The sequence below is a fragment of the Hoplias malabaricus genome, chromosome X2 (assembly GCF_029633855.1).
Source record: "Hoplias malabaricus isolate fHopMal1 chromosome X2, fHopMal1.hap1, whole genome shotgun sequence".
In the NCBI taxonomy this organism is placed as follows: Eukaryota; Metazoa; Chordata; class Actinopteri; order Characiformes; family Erythrinidae; genus Hoplias; species Hoplias malabaricus.
This window is the reverse complement of record NC_089819.1, coordinates 4,595,117-4,612,227: the sequence shown is the minus strand read 5'-3', so window position 1 is coordinate 4,612,227 and position 17,111 is coordinate 4,595,117. Positions and strand designations below refer to the sequence as shown.

General features: G+C 39.8%; 1 protein-coding gene across 1 annotated transcript in view; it reads left to right on the top strand.

Moving 5' to 3' along the window:
• Positions 1–17,111, top strand: part of LOC136676856 (cell surface hyaluronidase-like) — a 50,227-nt gene that overhangs the window by 8,749 nt on the left and 24,367 nt on the right. The window contains exons 5-9 of the mRNA XM_066654123.1: positions 7,312–7,481; positions 10,437–10,625; positions 14,089–14,258; positions 14,981–15,193; positions 16,832–17,037. Of these exons, the coding sequence (XP_066510220.1) occupies positions 7,312–7,481; positions 10,437–10,625; positions 14,089–14,258; positions 14,981–15,193; positions 16,832–17,037 (948 nt within the window). The remainder of the gene's footprint in view (positions 1–7,311; positions 7,482–10,436; positions 10,626–14,088; positions 14,259–14,980; positions 15,194–16,831; positions 17,038–17,111) is intronic.

The window sequence follows — 17,111 nt, the reverse complement described above, 5'->3', positions numbered from 1 at the left end:
TTCTCCCCGTGTCCGCGTGGGTTTCCTCAGGGTGCCCTTGTTTCTTCCCACAGTCCAAAAACGCATGTTGGTAGGTCGATTGGCGGCTCAAGTGTCAGTAGGTGTGAGTGAATGTGTGTGTTGCTCTGCGAAGGACTGGCGCTCCCTCCTGCGTGTGTTCCTACCTTGTGCCCAGTGATTCTGAGTAGGCTCCGGACCCACCGTGACCCTGATCTGGATAAGTGGTTTTAGACAATGAATAAATGAGTAACAATAATCCATTGTCATGTGTAATACGTCTTTGTGAGTCAACGACCAGGCAGAAGGACAGAAGATTCCTAGACAGAATTGGCAGTCCTTGTTCTGAACAGTGTTTATGTAGCAGTTCTATTAGACTTCTGGGAGAAGTAGCAAGTGGAAACCAAACTTACTCCCATCTTTCTCCAATGTGTTTTCCTTGATAGTGGGTAGCATTTAAAATTATTTTGATTGGACACAGGAGGTGCCCCGTTGTTCCATCTCACTGACGTCCAAGTTTACTGGACTTAGTTATCTCGGACAAAATGTGCAGGACACATTGAGCTGCTCTGCCAGGCCCGTCAATGTGGAACCCATTGAGGCGTTTGCTTGAAGTGGCCCCAGGACTACCGAGCCAGGTCGCGCACTGTAATAAGCGTCTAATAGGTTCATTGCTCTGTACTACACAGTCGTAACGTATTTGGGTCTTTCCTTTCTTGCTTGTTTCATGGAAAATGTTCCTGAGAAAGCCTCTCTGTGTTTCCGCTTTGTGCATTCTTACAGGAAAATCTCCTTTGGAAGGTCAGGCAGATGCATTTCCAGGATTTGTGTAGGAAAAATGCTGACTGGATTGTTTTCATGGCAATCAAATTGGTTTTCCAACAGCACATTTACCTAGAGTCAGTAGAATTCAAATGAGACACTCACGGTCTACTACAGTGTGTTTGGAAAGTGCTCGGGATAAATTTAAAAATGATTACTTTCATCTTACAACTTGGACCAATTCGGACCCAACATTGTTGATCAAGGTACTAAAATAAGGCTGAAAAGACACCTTAAAGTAAAGAATTTACTTTGGGCGTTATTGTTTTTTTTTCCCACAAATTCCCATTTATTTCTTCCCATTTTTGCTTTTATGGGGTTTCAATCTTCATTTAAGTTTTTTTTTTTTTTAATAAAATAACAACAAAATTGAAATTGCTGTTATGATTTAGCAATAGACAAGTATCGTCTACAACAAGCAAACTTTACGAGATCTTAGTAAATGCTATAAAGTTTTAACATTCAAATCGACCATTTGCTGATTCCACTCTGGCCGTTGTTCATTCCAGAGGCCTGCATCGGGGGCTAACAGTACATCATGCCAACCACGTCACTCAGATCTAAGTGTGGTGAATTGTGTGTTTGTTTAAAATGAAAAAAAAAGTATATAAAGACTATCAATTTCAAAAACTGTGCATTTCAGTTTTTATATCTGAATTCCGTTTTTGTGATTCAGTCCATTTCCTCTGCATCTCTGAAATCACCGGGCTCTATATAAGTCTGTATTATGTATATCTCGTGTGCACAGAAATCGGTACAGGAGGTAAAAATATATCCTTTTTAAGGGGAAAAATAAGGACTCTTATCTAGTAATAGTGTCTTGCTAGCTAACCTGTATTACTGATTAAACTTGAGATGAAAAGAGCCAGGCTAGAGGAATGTGTGTGTTTTAGAAGGGGGTTTCTAGTTTTCAGTGTATTGTACCAAAGCCAAGCAGTACATATTCTCTTTGTGATACGTCACCATGAGACTAAATTGAATAATAAAATTTTTTGGAATGTCAGACACATTACTAAACGCTTTTGAAGCAAATATTGCTTTTATAGCCCTGCAGTTTGTTGGTTAATTTATTAGAATTTATTAAAATGAGCAACTTTAGCTTTCAGAGCAAAACTAAAGTCAGAAGGTCAGGCCGAGGACTGTGAATTAGATTTGTGAAAAAAGCCATATATTTGTCGTTTTCTTTCCTTGTAATAAATTATTTTATTTATTTATTTATTTATTTTAATGATGCATGTATTTCCTGACACAATGAATGAGGTCTGAACTTTAACAACCCAGATACAGCATCCCCCTCTGCCCCAGAGATGTGGAAAATCCAGATGTTTATTTAAACCTCCTGCAGCCATGGTTTAGTGGAAAAGATGGAAATGAATCAAGTTCAGATTGTGGAAGTTTCATTTCAGAGACATTGTGTGTGAAGCAGTGTAGAAGCTTGAACACATTTCAGTACCATTGTGTTGTTTGTAATTGCATGAAAGGAGAGGAAGAAAGAGGCAGGATGTACACACACACACACACACACACAGAGGAGTGAAATACAGGAAATCAGACACATTCACACCACTCAAATTTTTACAGCCACTGTGCAAACACACATGTTTAAGCCGTTGAATGTGCTTCTTGTTAAGTAGTTATCTTTATCTGGCTTTTCTCTTTACTCTCTCTCTCTCTCTCTCTCTCTCTCTCTCTCTCTCTCTCTCACACACACACACACACTTCTCCTTCCTCGTTTAGGCTGCCTCAACTTTCTTGTACTGCTACAAACAATTGAAGACCTGCTTGGTGTTGGGCTTTGCCAGCTTGCCCTCCAAAAACAGAAACATCTGGCACTGTGTGTCTTCAGAGTTACGCAACACACACCGGCCAGAACTCCATGCACACATTCACACCCTCCCACCTACAACCCCAAACAGGGTGTGGTTCCTGTCCTCTCCATTTTATACTACACATTAAAATCCGATACCACCTCACACTCACAAATATTTTGGAATATAAGACTAAAATGAATGTTCTTTGTCAGATAATAACCTGTTCATGTTAGTTCAGGTATGTTTTGTGGGGCAAGGCTTAGTCAGTGCATGGAAGCCCCTGTGTTTGAGGTTACACTGATATTTTATGTCCAAATGTACAGCAAATGTTTTAATTTCTTATTTTCCCCACAGATATAATTTGCTCAGACACTCAAGTGAATGTCTTGATGACTACAAAATCTCTGCAAAGTGCTTCATTATGATTATCCAAAACTGAACAATGTGCTACTCCTTGTATATTTGCATTGTGAAAGATTAAAAAGAATAAGTCATTGTTTGCGCGGCTGTTTGGAGGACAGGAATGCAGGCTCATTTTGACCTCTGACCCTGCAGATTTGAACTTGACCCTGCACACAGTCAGTGTTACCACTGGCCATCCATTAAACTCACACAAAGACCCTCTAATCCCTCAGTATAACTCCGCCCCCATTTAAAATCTGTTTCCCTGGACACTCTTTGTGCATCTGCAGTCGTGGAACTTGTAGTCATTTGCTTTCCTGTCAGTTAATGAAGCATCCAAGTCAAGGCTTTCCGCTTCTTCATGTGAACATTCAGTCAAATACCCGGGTGGCTCTTCGTATTCTACTTCAGGAAATGGCCGTTACTGCTCTGCTTTGATGTGACCAAAGCTTCTCTGGAAAAAGACCAGGCCATTAGAGCTTTGGCCAGAGAAGCAATCGTTTGTATATCATGTTGTTTTAGATAATAAAAAAAAAAGCAGTGTGATTGGCAGCGTTTGAAAGGTGTTTTTGATGTTTTATGGTTATGATCCAGGGGTCATTCATCTTCGGTAGTGGGTTGTTTGAAGATTTTCCTGCTGTTTCAGAGCAGAGCAAACTCCACCAGTTTGCATATGTCCAGTAATCAAAAATTGTATGGAATTTAGGAGCACGTTGGAAAGATTTATGTATCCCCTGTCTATCCTTCTGTCCGTTCATTCATTCATCCAGTAAAAATGACTTCATTCCATTCAGTTTGGTTGTTGAAAGTGAAAATACTGCTTTTTACCTTTCAGGAAAAACTATGGTTAGTAAGGTTTAACTTGATTAAAGGTTTTAACTTGGGTAAATCTGGCTAATTTTTTTATCTAGTTCAAATGGAAGAAAAATGGTTTGGGGGGGGGGGCTATTTTTTGCTGCATAAAGGTACATTGATGAATTTAGACTTGGTAATGCTAGCATCAGCATTGAATGACACCTCAAGGACGCCTAATGCTAATACTACACAATAGCCGTATTGGATATCACAGTGAGGGAAACTAAAGACACTAGGTACACTAGCTACACAAAATTGTTCTGCATGTGCATTAAAAAATGTAAAATTAAAAAGCCAGGCAGTTGCTTTCTGGATTATATTTTTAGTGATGCTTCCTGAAGAGTTGGCAGAGGGGTCTGACAGAGCCTTGACCTCCGCGCATATACAGCTTTATTAGTTCTGCCTTAAGGCTTAATTAGAACTGAGACGTAATTAGAAGTGGAGCTCAGTTTATTGGCTTCGTCAGGAGTTGGGTAATTACTGGAAACAGTTTCTGTTCGGTTGATTTGAGCTTTATATAACCTTCAGAGAAATGTATTCTTGTTTTCTCTTTTGGAAACAGCAGTTAATGAGGAAAACCTCCTTTACTGAGCAATGTGTTGTTACTGTACAACTCTACTGGACAAATAGCCTAAATTAGACTGTGCAGCTGTGACCAAGAATAAAATTAACACCATTCAAATCACTTTTAGTGTGAAGCCACAGCGGTAGCATTAATTCCAGAAGCTTGAGACATTTAACTAGCTTGTAAAAACTTGCATCAGGGTTTAATTTCCTCTTAAAGCTCAAGCTTCTCATGAAAGCGATTTGTCACCATTGGTTTTAGTCACAGCTTTAGCTTCCTGCTTTTCCCAAAACTGCATGTCACTCTTTGGTATGTGGCCTAGAGAGAGTGTGAGATCGCTTGTTGTTAGTGGCCAGCGAAGAAGCAGATATGAATCACTTATGAGAACTGGGGCATATGTGTTAGCCATAATATAAATGTAAAGATTGCTAAAGATTATATTGTCCAGTCCAGTTTAGAATCCACACAGTGTTCATTCATGTGCCTTTTAATCTCTTATCTGTTATTTAAGTCTTTGAGATGAAACTAATTAGTAATCGTGCTTGTGATGTGTGGTATCTGTGGTTTGGTAACAGGGGAAGTCCAACTTTCAGCCTTTAATAGGTACTCATTTATCATTAACACCAGCATGTTCATCAGTGGGGGTTATTAGAGATTTTTTTAAAAATTTATTTTAGTTGGGCGGCACGGTGGCGCAGCAGGTTAGTGTCGCAGTCATACAGCTACAGGGGCCTGGAGATTGTGGGTTCCATTCCCGCTCCGGGTGACTGTCTGTGAGGAGTTGGTGTGTTCTCCCCGTGTACGCGTGGGTTTCCTCCGGGTGCTCCGGTTTCCTCCCACAGTCCAAAAACACACGTTGCAGGTGGATTGGCGACTCGACAGTGTCCGTAGGTGTGAGTGAATGTGTGTGTGTCTGTGTTGCCCTGTGAAGGACTGGCGCCCCCTCCAGGGTGTATTCCGCCCAATGATTCCAGGTAGGCTCTGGACCCCCCGCGACCCTAAATTGGATAAGCGGTTACAGATAATGGATGGATGGATTTATTTTAGTTGTTGTGAAATCAGTCTCAATGCTCAAACACCTCTAAAGACATAACTTGATGATTTGTAAGCAAAACCAGACATTGAAGATAATATCTAAATCTGTACTGTAGACACGTAGGCTGTCCCAATTCTTAGACGCCTCATTATGATGTCAACTAAGATATCTTAATTTGGCCAAATTCTAAGGCAGCATCGAACCCTTCCTTAGCCGCGAAGGCAATCCCAGGATGCAATGCAAGAACAACTCCAGTCAATTTCGCTCTTCTCCCAGAGCAAGAATTATTAAAAACCCTTTAAAAACAAAAAGAATAGAATCACAGACACTGAGGCAACAATAGCCGCTGAGGTAAAAAAAAATACAGCAGTTGTGTGCGGTGGGTGGGAACAAGCCATGACGCAGTCGCTTTCTAACAAGTGCCTCAGTAATCTACCTCATGAGGACATATGACCGTTAGAACACTGTCTACGTTAACAGTGCCTACCTAGACAGCTCACTAGGTTTTGGGACACACCTTGCATGACTTTGTGCCCAAGTTCAGCTCCGGTGTTCTGATGACCTGTGCTGCCATAGTGTACTTCTAAACATACAGTTGTTAGAGTCCATGTTAGTGGGCTCTACTTTACATGATTTTCTCAATGACAATTGAATAAACCAAAATCTGTAGTGTCTGAAGGGCACAGACCCAGATTTTTTGCATTCCTATTGAAGTATACACCAGTCAGAAGATATTCTTTTTGAGGTGAGTCTGAACAGTTTCTCTCAACAGCCAATGAGAACATGGAAACCCAAACAAACACAGCCAAAAATAAAAAAATAAATAAAAAAATGAAGAAAATTGATGAGGTGTTCATGTGTGTAGTGGGGTCCGTGTCTGTACAGTGTAAATTCCAAAACTCATACTCACTACAGTGTGCATTCTCTACTCACAGAAAAGTGTTTTACCGATTAGCATCTTACTTTACGCCTGTGCAAATGCTAATAAGTACTACAGCTTGTCAGTATGCCAGCTTTGTTGTTTTTATTTGCATTTCCATGTAACAGAAATGTATGCAAGTTTGTGTGATTTCATGAGACCTTGTTCAACATTGCCTCAGTAGCACCTCAGTAGCAGTTTCACCTTGTGAAAGGTAGTCATTCCATGTTCAGTATATGATGCTCATTTATTTCACTCCCAATTTATCAAAAAGATAAATAAAATCAGGTAAGAAGTGTGAGATGCCCAGGCTTTTAAAAATCTGTTCAAATTGTTTAGAGTACCTGATGAAAGCAAGACATCATACCTCCATATTGAGTTAAAGAGTTTGTGACAGAGTAATGCAATAGCTAAAAAAATCCCTTATATTAGCATATACTAATAATATATGTTGATATAATATTTCTGTCCTTATGTTTTTCCATTTCCTTGTTTGATCTCATTTCCTGAAACAGGGCTCATAGATTTGAAACAGCTTTTGCTATGTTCCTTCGCCTTCTAATAAACTTCCCATGATTTAATTTTAGTTTGGTTCCATTAGGTGACATTTGTGAATTTATATCTGGTCTTCTGTCTGTTTTTATATGTAACTGTTTGTCATAATCTTTCAGAAGCCTACAGGCACGTAGGATCTTATTTAACCACTCTGACGTTTCTTGTAAATGGAGATTATGATTACTGCAATAGTGTATTTTAAATTGTAACACCTCTCTCTCTCTCTCTCTCTTTCTCTCTTTCTCTCTTTTTTTCTCTCTCTATTTCTCTCTTTCTCTCTCTCTCTCTCTCTCTCTTTTTCTCTTTCTCTCTTTTTCTCTCTCTTTCTCTCTCTCTCTCTCTCTCTCAGGCAAGCGTGGGCTCTGGTGTCAATACTTGGTGGAGGAAATGGCTCGTGCACTGAAGACACCAGAGAACATGAGAACCATGACACCGGAGGCAGGGCCCTGGCACGACGAGACTTTGTAACTGTCGACGGTGTGCGTTTCTCTGTGTCAGCCTACAGCGAGTGGAGGAATGGTATGGCTCTTAAACCATGGTGATATGTTTGGCAGAATTTTGTCACTTTTAGTAGTTGCCTACATGACAAAATCACATTCAAATTCATTTACGTTTCATCACATCTTTTCAAACTGCTGTTCTCGGGTTGTATTTATTTATTTATTTATTTATTTATTTATTTGTTTGTTTGTTTTTTGGTTTCGTAACTTGCTTTAGCTGGTATAATGAGCGTAGAAGGCACTATTCTACCCACCATAAAGAGAGAGAGAGAGAGAGCAGTTTTCTTGAACTCTCGACCAACAATATTAGGACAAATATTGAAACGCCAACATTTTTCAGGCTGGAGATATGCGGCTTATTTGGCATCAATTCACCTGTCACCATTCACTTCAATGATTTTCATGAAATGATTCAAGAAATAATTGAACACATGCATTGATGCAGAATCTATAATTCTTCTTCATGGTTAAGTTTGCCATTGTTTAAAAGAACATTTAACTCAAAGATTTATGACACATCTGTAATTTTTTAAATATGTAAAAGAGCTTTAACTGACCTTATTCAGGATCAGAACGTTTTTAAATAACAATTCTTTAAATACTCCTTCAGAGAATAAGACTTATACTGTTTAATTAGTGCATAGTGAAGCTTTTTCCTTTGTCCGGTCAGAGAGCTGTCTCCAGGGTAGTTGTAGTGACCTCTCTAGCTCTAGGAAGCTTTTCCTGCATTGCTGAGAAACAAAGGCATCTCTATGCATCCGATTCTCGCTATTTGGACTTGTAGATGACCAAGTGAGCAGCTATTATCAGCGAGTGATTAGCGTGACTGGAGTTGGGCTGACTATGTGACGGCTTGCAGTGACAGGACCAGTGTTCACAGGGCCCTCACTGACCACATTGGTCTGTTTCAGCTTTAAAGTATAGCTGTGCTGGTCTAGGAATGTTCCTTTTGTGGCATATTCTATCACATTACAACTACTGTCGCTGTTTTTGTGGATTTGAAATGCTCCCAGGTGTTTTTGCAGTTTTTATCGTTTATTGGTTGCTGCACAGTTTATTAGCCCTGCTCCCTCTGTCTGTAATGGTCAGTTTTAAACCAAAGACTGCTCTTTTGTGGTGGATCATCCTCTGTACTGATGTGTCCGTGTCCTGTATGTTGCTGGGTTTATCAGACACTGTTGTGGCTGGAGTTTTCCCACGTTTTCACTGCTGCCACTAGGTTGAGAGTTGTCCACCATCCAAAAGAACCATCCAAGAATGCCTCAGTGGTCAGAAATGAGGCGTGTTTATGGCACGGCATTGTTGTATTATAACAGTACTGTGGATGTTTATTAGATGACTGCATTCAGCTGCAGGATATTATTTTGTGCATGCCTTCTCAAAGAACTTTAATCTATTTATTGCACACCCACCTGGGGGACAGCACACTCAGATGGGCGTGTGAAGGTGTAGCAGCAAACATTCCGAAGCCCCTCCTCAAACTCTCAGTACACACGCAACTCTTAGACTCTTAAATAACCCTTCAGCTTGCAGTGAAATGCTATGAATTTGAGGACACGTTCCTTTCTGTTTAAAATCTACTGTTGGCTGTTTCAATGCCATGCATATTTTATGGTATTCACACGTCAGTTTTGTTTCTCTGTTTCTCTATTTGATCTGTCTATGATCTATCTGGAATATTAATAGCTGAAGCACCAGCTCAGACTAGGCCTGGGGAGATAAAAAAAATAAAAGGCGCCAGTCATTTTTACCCAGCTTTTTTTCCCACTGCAATTTGTTTGTTTGAGGTAATTTCACAAAAATTGTTAACATTCCAATTTTCTGTAACATGCACACAGTAAGCTGTTTATATTTCAGTACAGTAGGTGGCGGTAGGGGTGGGCGATATGGCCCTAAAATAATACCACAGTATTTCAGGGTGTTTTGTTGATAACGATATTCTAGGCAATATAAATAAAGCCCTGAAAAACACCTTCATTCATTTCAAGAACACACAATTGGAACAAAGTAATATGTTATTAATTATATTAAATTAATAATATTTATAATTTCTTATTAAAATTATGTTTAATAACATTTTATTTTCGTACAAATCTAACAATTTCAAACATCCATCCATCCAATTTTAGGGTTGCGGTGGGTCCAGAGCCTACCTGGAATCATTGGGCACAAGGCGGGAATACGTCCTGGAGGGGGCGCCAGTCCTTCACAGGGCAACACACACACACACATTCACTCATACACTCACACCTACGGACACTGTCGAGTCGCCAATCCACCTGCAACGTGTGTTTTTGGACTGTGGGAGGAAACCGGAGCACCCGGAGGAAACCCACGCGGACACAGGGAGAACACACCACACTCCTCACAGACAGTCACCCGGAGCGGGAATCGAACCCACAACCTCCAGGCCCCTGGAGCTGTGTGACTGCGACACCACCTGCTGCGCCACCGTGCCGCCTCAATTTCAAACATTCAGAATAAAAAAGAAATGTTTAAAATAAATGTTGTAAAATGTAACTTACCTAAGATTCTGATAATGTATAAAATATATACAGAATATTGATGTTTTATATTCAAACCACCTCCACACGACCGAAGTCACTCCTCCTTAGGAGCAAATTTCCACCGTACCTTTCTCTGTGCCTAAGTGACGTGTAATGAACGTACCCATGTGACTGCATGACATCATTACAAAGACAATCAGAATATCATAATCATCACGACATTGATTTTTCTATCGTTTAAAAAAAACTATCCATTCACTTGTAACAGGAAAAAAAAACACCATGAAAGCACCATAAACCTAAAAAAAAAATCTGAAATTATTATCTCGGTTATACATATTTATGACACATTTTATGACTGTGACACCATTTTTTTTTAACCCCCATTCTGTCCCGTTGTCCCTACATATCAAAAAATTCATGGTGTTTAATCGAGCCTCTAAACCCTTCCTTTATCTCTCTGAAAGGTTTCCCCATATCCGGGTTCCAGGTGGACGCAGTGGACCAGGTGGTTCTGACCCTGCAGGATGACGTCAGCAGCTGGAGACCTGGGGAGCGGATCGTCGTGGCCAGCACAGACTACTCCATGCACCAGGCTGAGGAGTTCACCTTGCTGCCCTGTCCACACTGCACCAAGAGACAGGTCCGAATACAAGGTGAGATTGAGGCTGTCTGTTTGAAAAAATAATTCAACAAATAATAATAATCTAGATAATCCTGATGGGAAATGGATGACAAAGCATAACATATGTGTATTTTGTGCCTCTTCCTCATGCAGTCAGATGTTTGTAATTTAACACACTACCATGAATAGCAGCTTGTACAACTGTACTGTACTCTCCAACAGCAAAAACCAATCTGTTTGCTGTAACAAATAGGGTCTAGGGTGGGGCAATTTGATAATATACAATGAAATGTGAGCACCCCAACAGAAACAGACCCATCTTTTTATTGACTCCCAGACATAAATGTCAACAGTACTAACGTTACTGGCTGCTGATATCATGCACTGATATGAAGAATAGAAAAATAGAAAAATAAAATAGCAAGCGAAGATTTGTTAGCTAACCCCACATCCCATTCTGCCTGGTCCACAATCTACTTCAGGACGAATAAACTTTGCCCAAACCAGAACTACCACACGGCAACACACAAACTTGTAAACACACCCTTGTCAGTTTTACTATGCACAACAGACATGCTTTGAAACAGTAAAGCACTATGGTAGAATGTGATACTGCTCAGTCCTAGTGTGTATGTAGCCTCCTGCGCTGCAATTTTTACATTTTATTACTCTTTCAAATATAACTTGTGTTATATTTGTGTTACTTGTGTTATACACCTCCGGGTGCTCCTGTTTCCTCCCACGGTTCGAAAACACATGTTGGTAGGTGGATTGGCGACTCAAAAGTGTCCATAGGTGTGAATGTGAGTGTGTGTCGCCCTGTGAAGGACTGGCGCCCCCTCCAGGATTTGTTCCCGCCTCGTGCACAGTGATTCGGGTGGGCTCCGGACCCACCGCGACCCTGAATTGGATAAGCGGACAATGAATAAATGAATGAAATATAACTTGGAATACTATCGAAAGTGATTGACTGTATATATGGAGTTTATGCATTATTTATTATAAATAAATAGATCCCACATAGAGATTGTTGGAAATGTGTTGATAGTAACAGTGCGTAGGTGTGTTTGACTATAGCCAGAGAATTTTCAGATAGAAACTATAATTCAGACACCCATTATATGCTTCATTACCTACACCAGGTGTGGTCAGTAAGGATTGGAGGGTGGTAGATCTTCAGAACTAGGATTGGGGACCCCTGATCTATCTGAATTATCTCTATATCCATCAATGTTCTCCTTCCAAGATCACGAGTGTATGCCTTATCCATGCATTAGGAGAGGACAAAATCATCTTTTTTTTTTTTTTCCTTTTTTCTTCTGCTAATTTTTACTGCTTATTACCTTCTGCCCAAACCCCACTGTGTTTACAGCTGGAATGTTTGAATTGTTTCTCAGCTTTTGAACATATAAGCCTCAGGGACATATATAAGTGGATACCAGTCTTTCAGTTTAGTCAAACAATGTAATAAACCACAGCTGCTGGCAAAGTAGATAAGGGATTTTTTCTCATGATACTGTATTGACTGAAATGGATGAATCTTCCTTTGGGACAGGAAAAGACATGGGGGATGTACTGATGTCTGGATATGTATTTGTGTGATACACTAGGAATGGTTTTTTTTACCATTAATAATTTTGGCCATTAGAATATACCTATATGACCTTATATAAGATCTTATACATAAGAATATAGTGTGGAAACAGAGTCCATTAGGCATTGGGGTTAAAAAAACAAACAAACTGTACATGAAAAACTAGAATTGCAATAATTGAATAGACCCATACATTGTATATGTGACTCAGTCAGTCCTCCTCCATCTTCCAAGAGTTGAAAGGATCCCCTGCCCATAGAGTAGTTCTGTAACAGCAACCTGTCAGTGAACTTACTCCTCTATTTCTTAATGATGGTGTTTACTACGGTTTTGGCGCTTAATAAAAGTGAAACATTTGTTTTCTTGAGAATCCTTGTGTATTCAACTGTTCTGCTGGTTTGTTAAAAGAGAAAAGTAAATCTCAATGAGGAGTGTCTGAAATGTGAACTGCTGTGACCAGAGGCACTTGGCAGTAGGCAACACTGACCTGTACACAGATTAGTTTGAATGTTTATGTTTATAAAACCGTGCAAAGTCCTTACGTGTCCTGTGGCTTGTTTTAACAACAGCCAAGACATTTTATGCCACTCTGCCATGAGATTTGTTCTGCTTCCAGACCTAAAATATTCTACATTCCTCGACTCTGGTCACTCACTTTGCCAAGTCTGGACTTGGGGGCTGAAATGATACTCAGACTTTCCTCTGCTAAGAGTTCTTTGCTTTTTGAACAATAGTTTGGCAAAAGCTGTCTCTCTTTAATATACCCCCCCCCCTTTTTTTTTTGGGTTAAGGGAAAAGTATGTTAATTAGTTCACTTTAACACATGTGTGCAAATGTTCAGAGATACTGTTTTGAAAGTGCAGCCATTGTAACCACAGATGTTCAGATTAGTGATGCATGTATATTATTTGCCGTTATGTGCATTTTTAAATTTTTTTTATTGTTTTCCTTCATTGGTCTGATATTGGAATTTTGGCCGATATTACGACCAATAACTTGGTGCCTTTTTTTGTGCTTGTGCCTGTAAATTGTCTGCCATGTGGCCATTTTTCACAGTTTCTGCAGAGAACAGTTTCTGGGAAACTGGTGAAAACTAATTTAAAATATGAGCGACGCGCACACAGATAGTTATGTTAACCCACACACAGCAGGCTGAACGACGGTAAGATACTCTCAACCACCAGAGTGAAGGAGCCCTTATTTAAAACACATGATAATAGATATAGAGTCACTCAGCATCTGAATTTATTACTGATTACAAACACTTGCTCAAACACACTCTCTCCCACGGTTGCTCACGCTGAACTTTGTGCCCCACTTACCTTAGCTCTCCAAAACAAACCCGGTGCTGCACTAATTAGTGCCCCTCTAGAAACCATTCATGTGGAACCACCACTAAACCTTTGATAAAAGTATAAATGAACTACATCTAATAAACTTAAAGGATAAAATTAAAAAGTGCAGAAATGTACAAATACTGAAGAAAAGGTTTGTCCTATGAACACAAGAATTTGTTTTGCTTTAATCCCATATGAATTTGCTTTAATTACAAAAAGATAAAATTATCGGTTATTATCTGTATTGGCTACTTCAAGGTGTTAATTATCGGTTATTGCATCTGCCCAAAAAATTCAAAATTGGTGCATCCCTAGTTCAGATGTGTACCTTCAGCTTAAGAGAACCTTGCTCACTGTCAAGCTTTGGTTTGAGGCGCAGTGAAACGGTGTTCTCTGGTTTGATAGAGCTCTATGTGACACATTTGTGATAAATTGTGATCGTTCCAAATCAGTTCCTAACCTCACTAATGTTTGTGTGGGTGAGTTCAATGAAATCCTCACTGCAGTGACCCACAAACCACAAACTGTAAACCAAAAATCAGTGTATGTTGTGTATGTCTTAGGGAAGCCACAGTTCACACACATGGGTGAGATTGTGGATGGAGTGGATATGAGGGCGGAGGTGGCTCTGCTTTCCAGAAACATTCTGATCCAGGGAGAGATGGAGCGCTCCTGCTATGCTAACAACTGGTGCCAGTACTTCAGCCATGACACCTTTGGAGGACATGTCAAGGTCAGATTATTTGGAAAATATGTGTTTATGGTTTTTAGTTAAATCAAATTCCACCCCCCCCCCCATTTTAGTCACTGCCAGTTCTGGCCAGTAACTCACTCTTTCCTATGATATGGGTCATTAGGGTGGAGGCTAGCACATGTTTTCCTCTGAGATCTGTGAAGGCGCTAAATGTCACTACACATTACAAAAAAAAATTTCCCAATTCTCTTACATCAGTAGACAGATGCCTGCATTGTCATTATTACTACTGTGGGGAGGGATGTTTGACCAGCAGATGTTTTGGCTCAAAATGACATGTAATCTAGTGATGCAATATTAGGGAAAATGGCAGTAACTGGACAGTGTTTAAATAGAAATAATTGATACATTTACATCTGCATTTAGATCTGCATAAAAGACATTATATATAGAGTTGGCAATTGTGGAAATTGATACTTTAAAACAAAGAGAAATTTTTCATTAAGAAACCAACCATGTCTGCAATAACAGTCTGCACCTGCCAAGGGAGAGAGGTTGTGTGCTTAAGCCCCTAACTACAAAAACAAATTACCATGTCAGAATTCAGTGATGTGAAACCATAAGCACTATTGAGATGTTGAGATGTGGACAAAAAGAGACATCTTCAAAGTGATCTTCCTTTCATTTGTCTGCAAATCCTTAACTAAACACTAAGCATGTGGAAGAGGTAGTGTCTCAACATTCTCTGTCTCTGTCTCCAGATCCTGCGTAATTTCTCCTCAGTACATTTGTCTCAGGTGGAGCTAAAGAACATGGGTCAGCAGGCAGTCAGGGGCAGTTACCCCATCCACTTCCACCTGTGTGAAGATGTAGACCAGCGAGGGGGATACAGTCAGCCAACCTACCTCGACTCTCTGTCCATTCACCACTCCTTCTCTCGCTGCGTCGCCATCCACGCCACCAATGGCTTGCTGGTGAGGTTTTTTTTATTTATTTCTTTTATTATATTTCAGTAATTCACTTCAAAAAGTGAAACTCATATATAGATGCATTACAAACAGAGTGATCCATTTCAAATGTTTATTTCTTTTAATGTTGATGATTATAGCTTACATGAAAAAGTCATTGTTTCCGAAAATTAGAATAATTGACACAAAACACCTGCAAAATTTTCCTAAGCCTTTAAAATGGTCCCTTAGTCTGGTTCAGTATGCTACACTACCATAGGGAAGACTGCTGACTTGACAGATATCCAGAAGGCAGTCATTGACACCCTCCTGCTGTGTCCAAGCATATTAATGGAAAGTTGAGTGGAAAGAAAAAGTATGGTAGAAAACATGGATAACTGCAGCCTTGAAAAGATTGTCAAGAAAAGGCCATTCAGAAATTTGGGGGAGATTCATAAGCAGTGGATTGCTGCTGGAGTCAGTGCTTCAATAGCCACCACATACATATCCAGGACATGGGCTACAACTGTCACATTCCTTGTGTCAAGCCACTCATGACCCTGAGACAACGCCAGAAGTGTCTTACCTAGGGCAAGCAGAAAAAGGACCAGAAAGTTGCTCAGTGGTCCAAAGTCTTGTTTTCAGTCTTGATTTTTCATTTGGAAATCAAGTTCCACAATCCAAGCTGCTTGAGATCTAGTAGGAAGTAGTGATGGTTTGGGGAGCCATGTCATCTGCTGGTGTTGGTCCACTGTCAGCGCAGCCATCTACCAGGAAATTTTAGAGCGATTCATGCTTCCCTCTGCTGACAAGCTTTACGGAGATGTAGATTTCATGTTGCAGCAGGACTTGGCACCTGTCCACACTGCCAAAAGTACCAATACCTGGTTTAATAACCACAGTATCACTGCTTGATTGGCCAGCAAAATCACCTGACCTAAACCTCATAGAGGATCTATCAGCTATTGTCAAAAAGAAGATAAGAGACACCTGATCCAACAATGCAGATGAGCTGAAGGCCGCTATCACAGCAACCTGAGCTTCCGTAACACATCAGCAGTGCCACAGGCCGATCGCCTCCATGACACGCCACATTGATGCAGTAATTCTTGCAAATGGAGCCCTAAACAAGTACTGAGTGAATTTACTGTACATTTCACTAGGCCAACTTTTTCTGTATTAAATTTTTTTTACAGTGGTCTTATATAATATTCAAATTTTCTGAGATAACGACTTATGCATTTTAATTGGCTGTACGGCATAATCTTCTAATCTTCAACATTAAAAGAAATAAATAGAATAGATCACTCTGTAGTGAATCTATATAAAACGAGTCTCACTTTTTGAATTGATTTACTGAAAGAAATTCAGTATTTGATGATATTCAAATTTATTGAGGTGTGTGTGTGTGTAAATTAGAATATCATCTAATAGTGAATATCTTTCAGTAAATCAATTCAAGAAGTGAGACTCGTTCTATATAGATTCATATATATATAACAATTATTATAACATTAATAGTAGCATTAATAGTATTGCAACCTTTTAAATGCAACATATGAGTTGTTCAATTCATACAGTGAATTATTTATTTATTTGGCTAGAAGTTGTTCAGCGTTGATAAACAGTACTTGACCTTGGCTGCTGTGCTTTTTTTAAAATTAGGTAAGGGACACTGTTGCCCATGACACATTGGGGCACTGTTTTTTCCTGGAGGACGGTACTGAGCAGAGGAACACATTCTTCCACAACCTGGGCTTAGTGACCAGACCAGGCACCATCCTTCCGACTGACCGCAATGACACCATGTGCACTGAGATCAGAGACAGAGTGCACAAAGGCTATATTCCTTCACCAGCCACAGAGTGCAAGTATGAAACTCTCATGAACATACACAAAATATTTTAGCATAGAAAATGTTACAATGTACAAGTGTAAATAGACT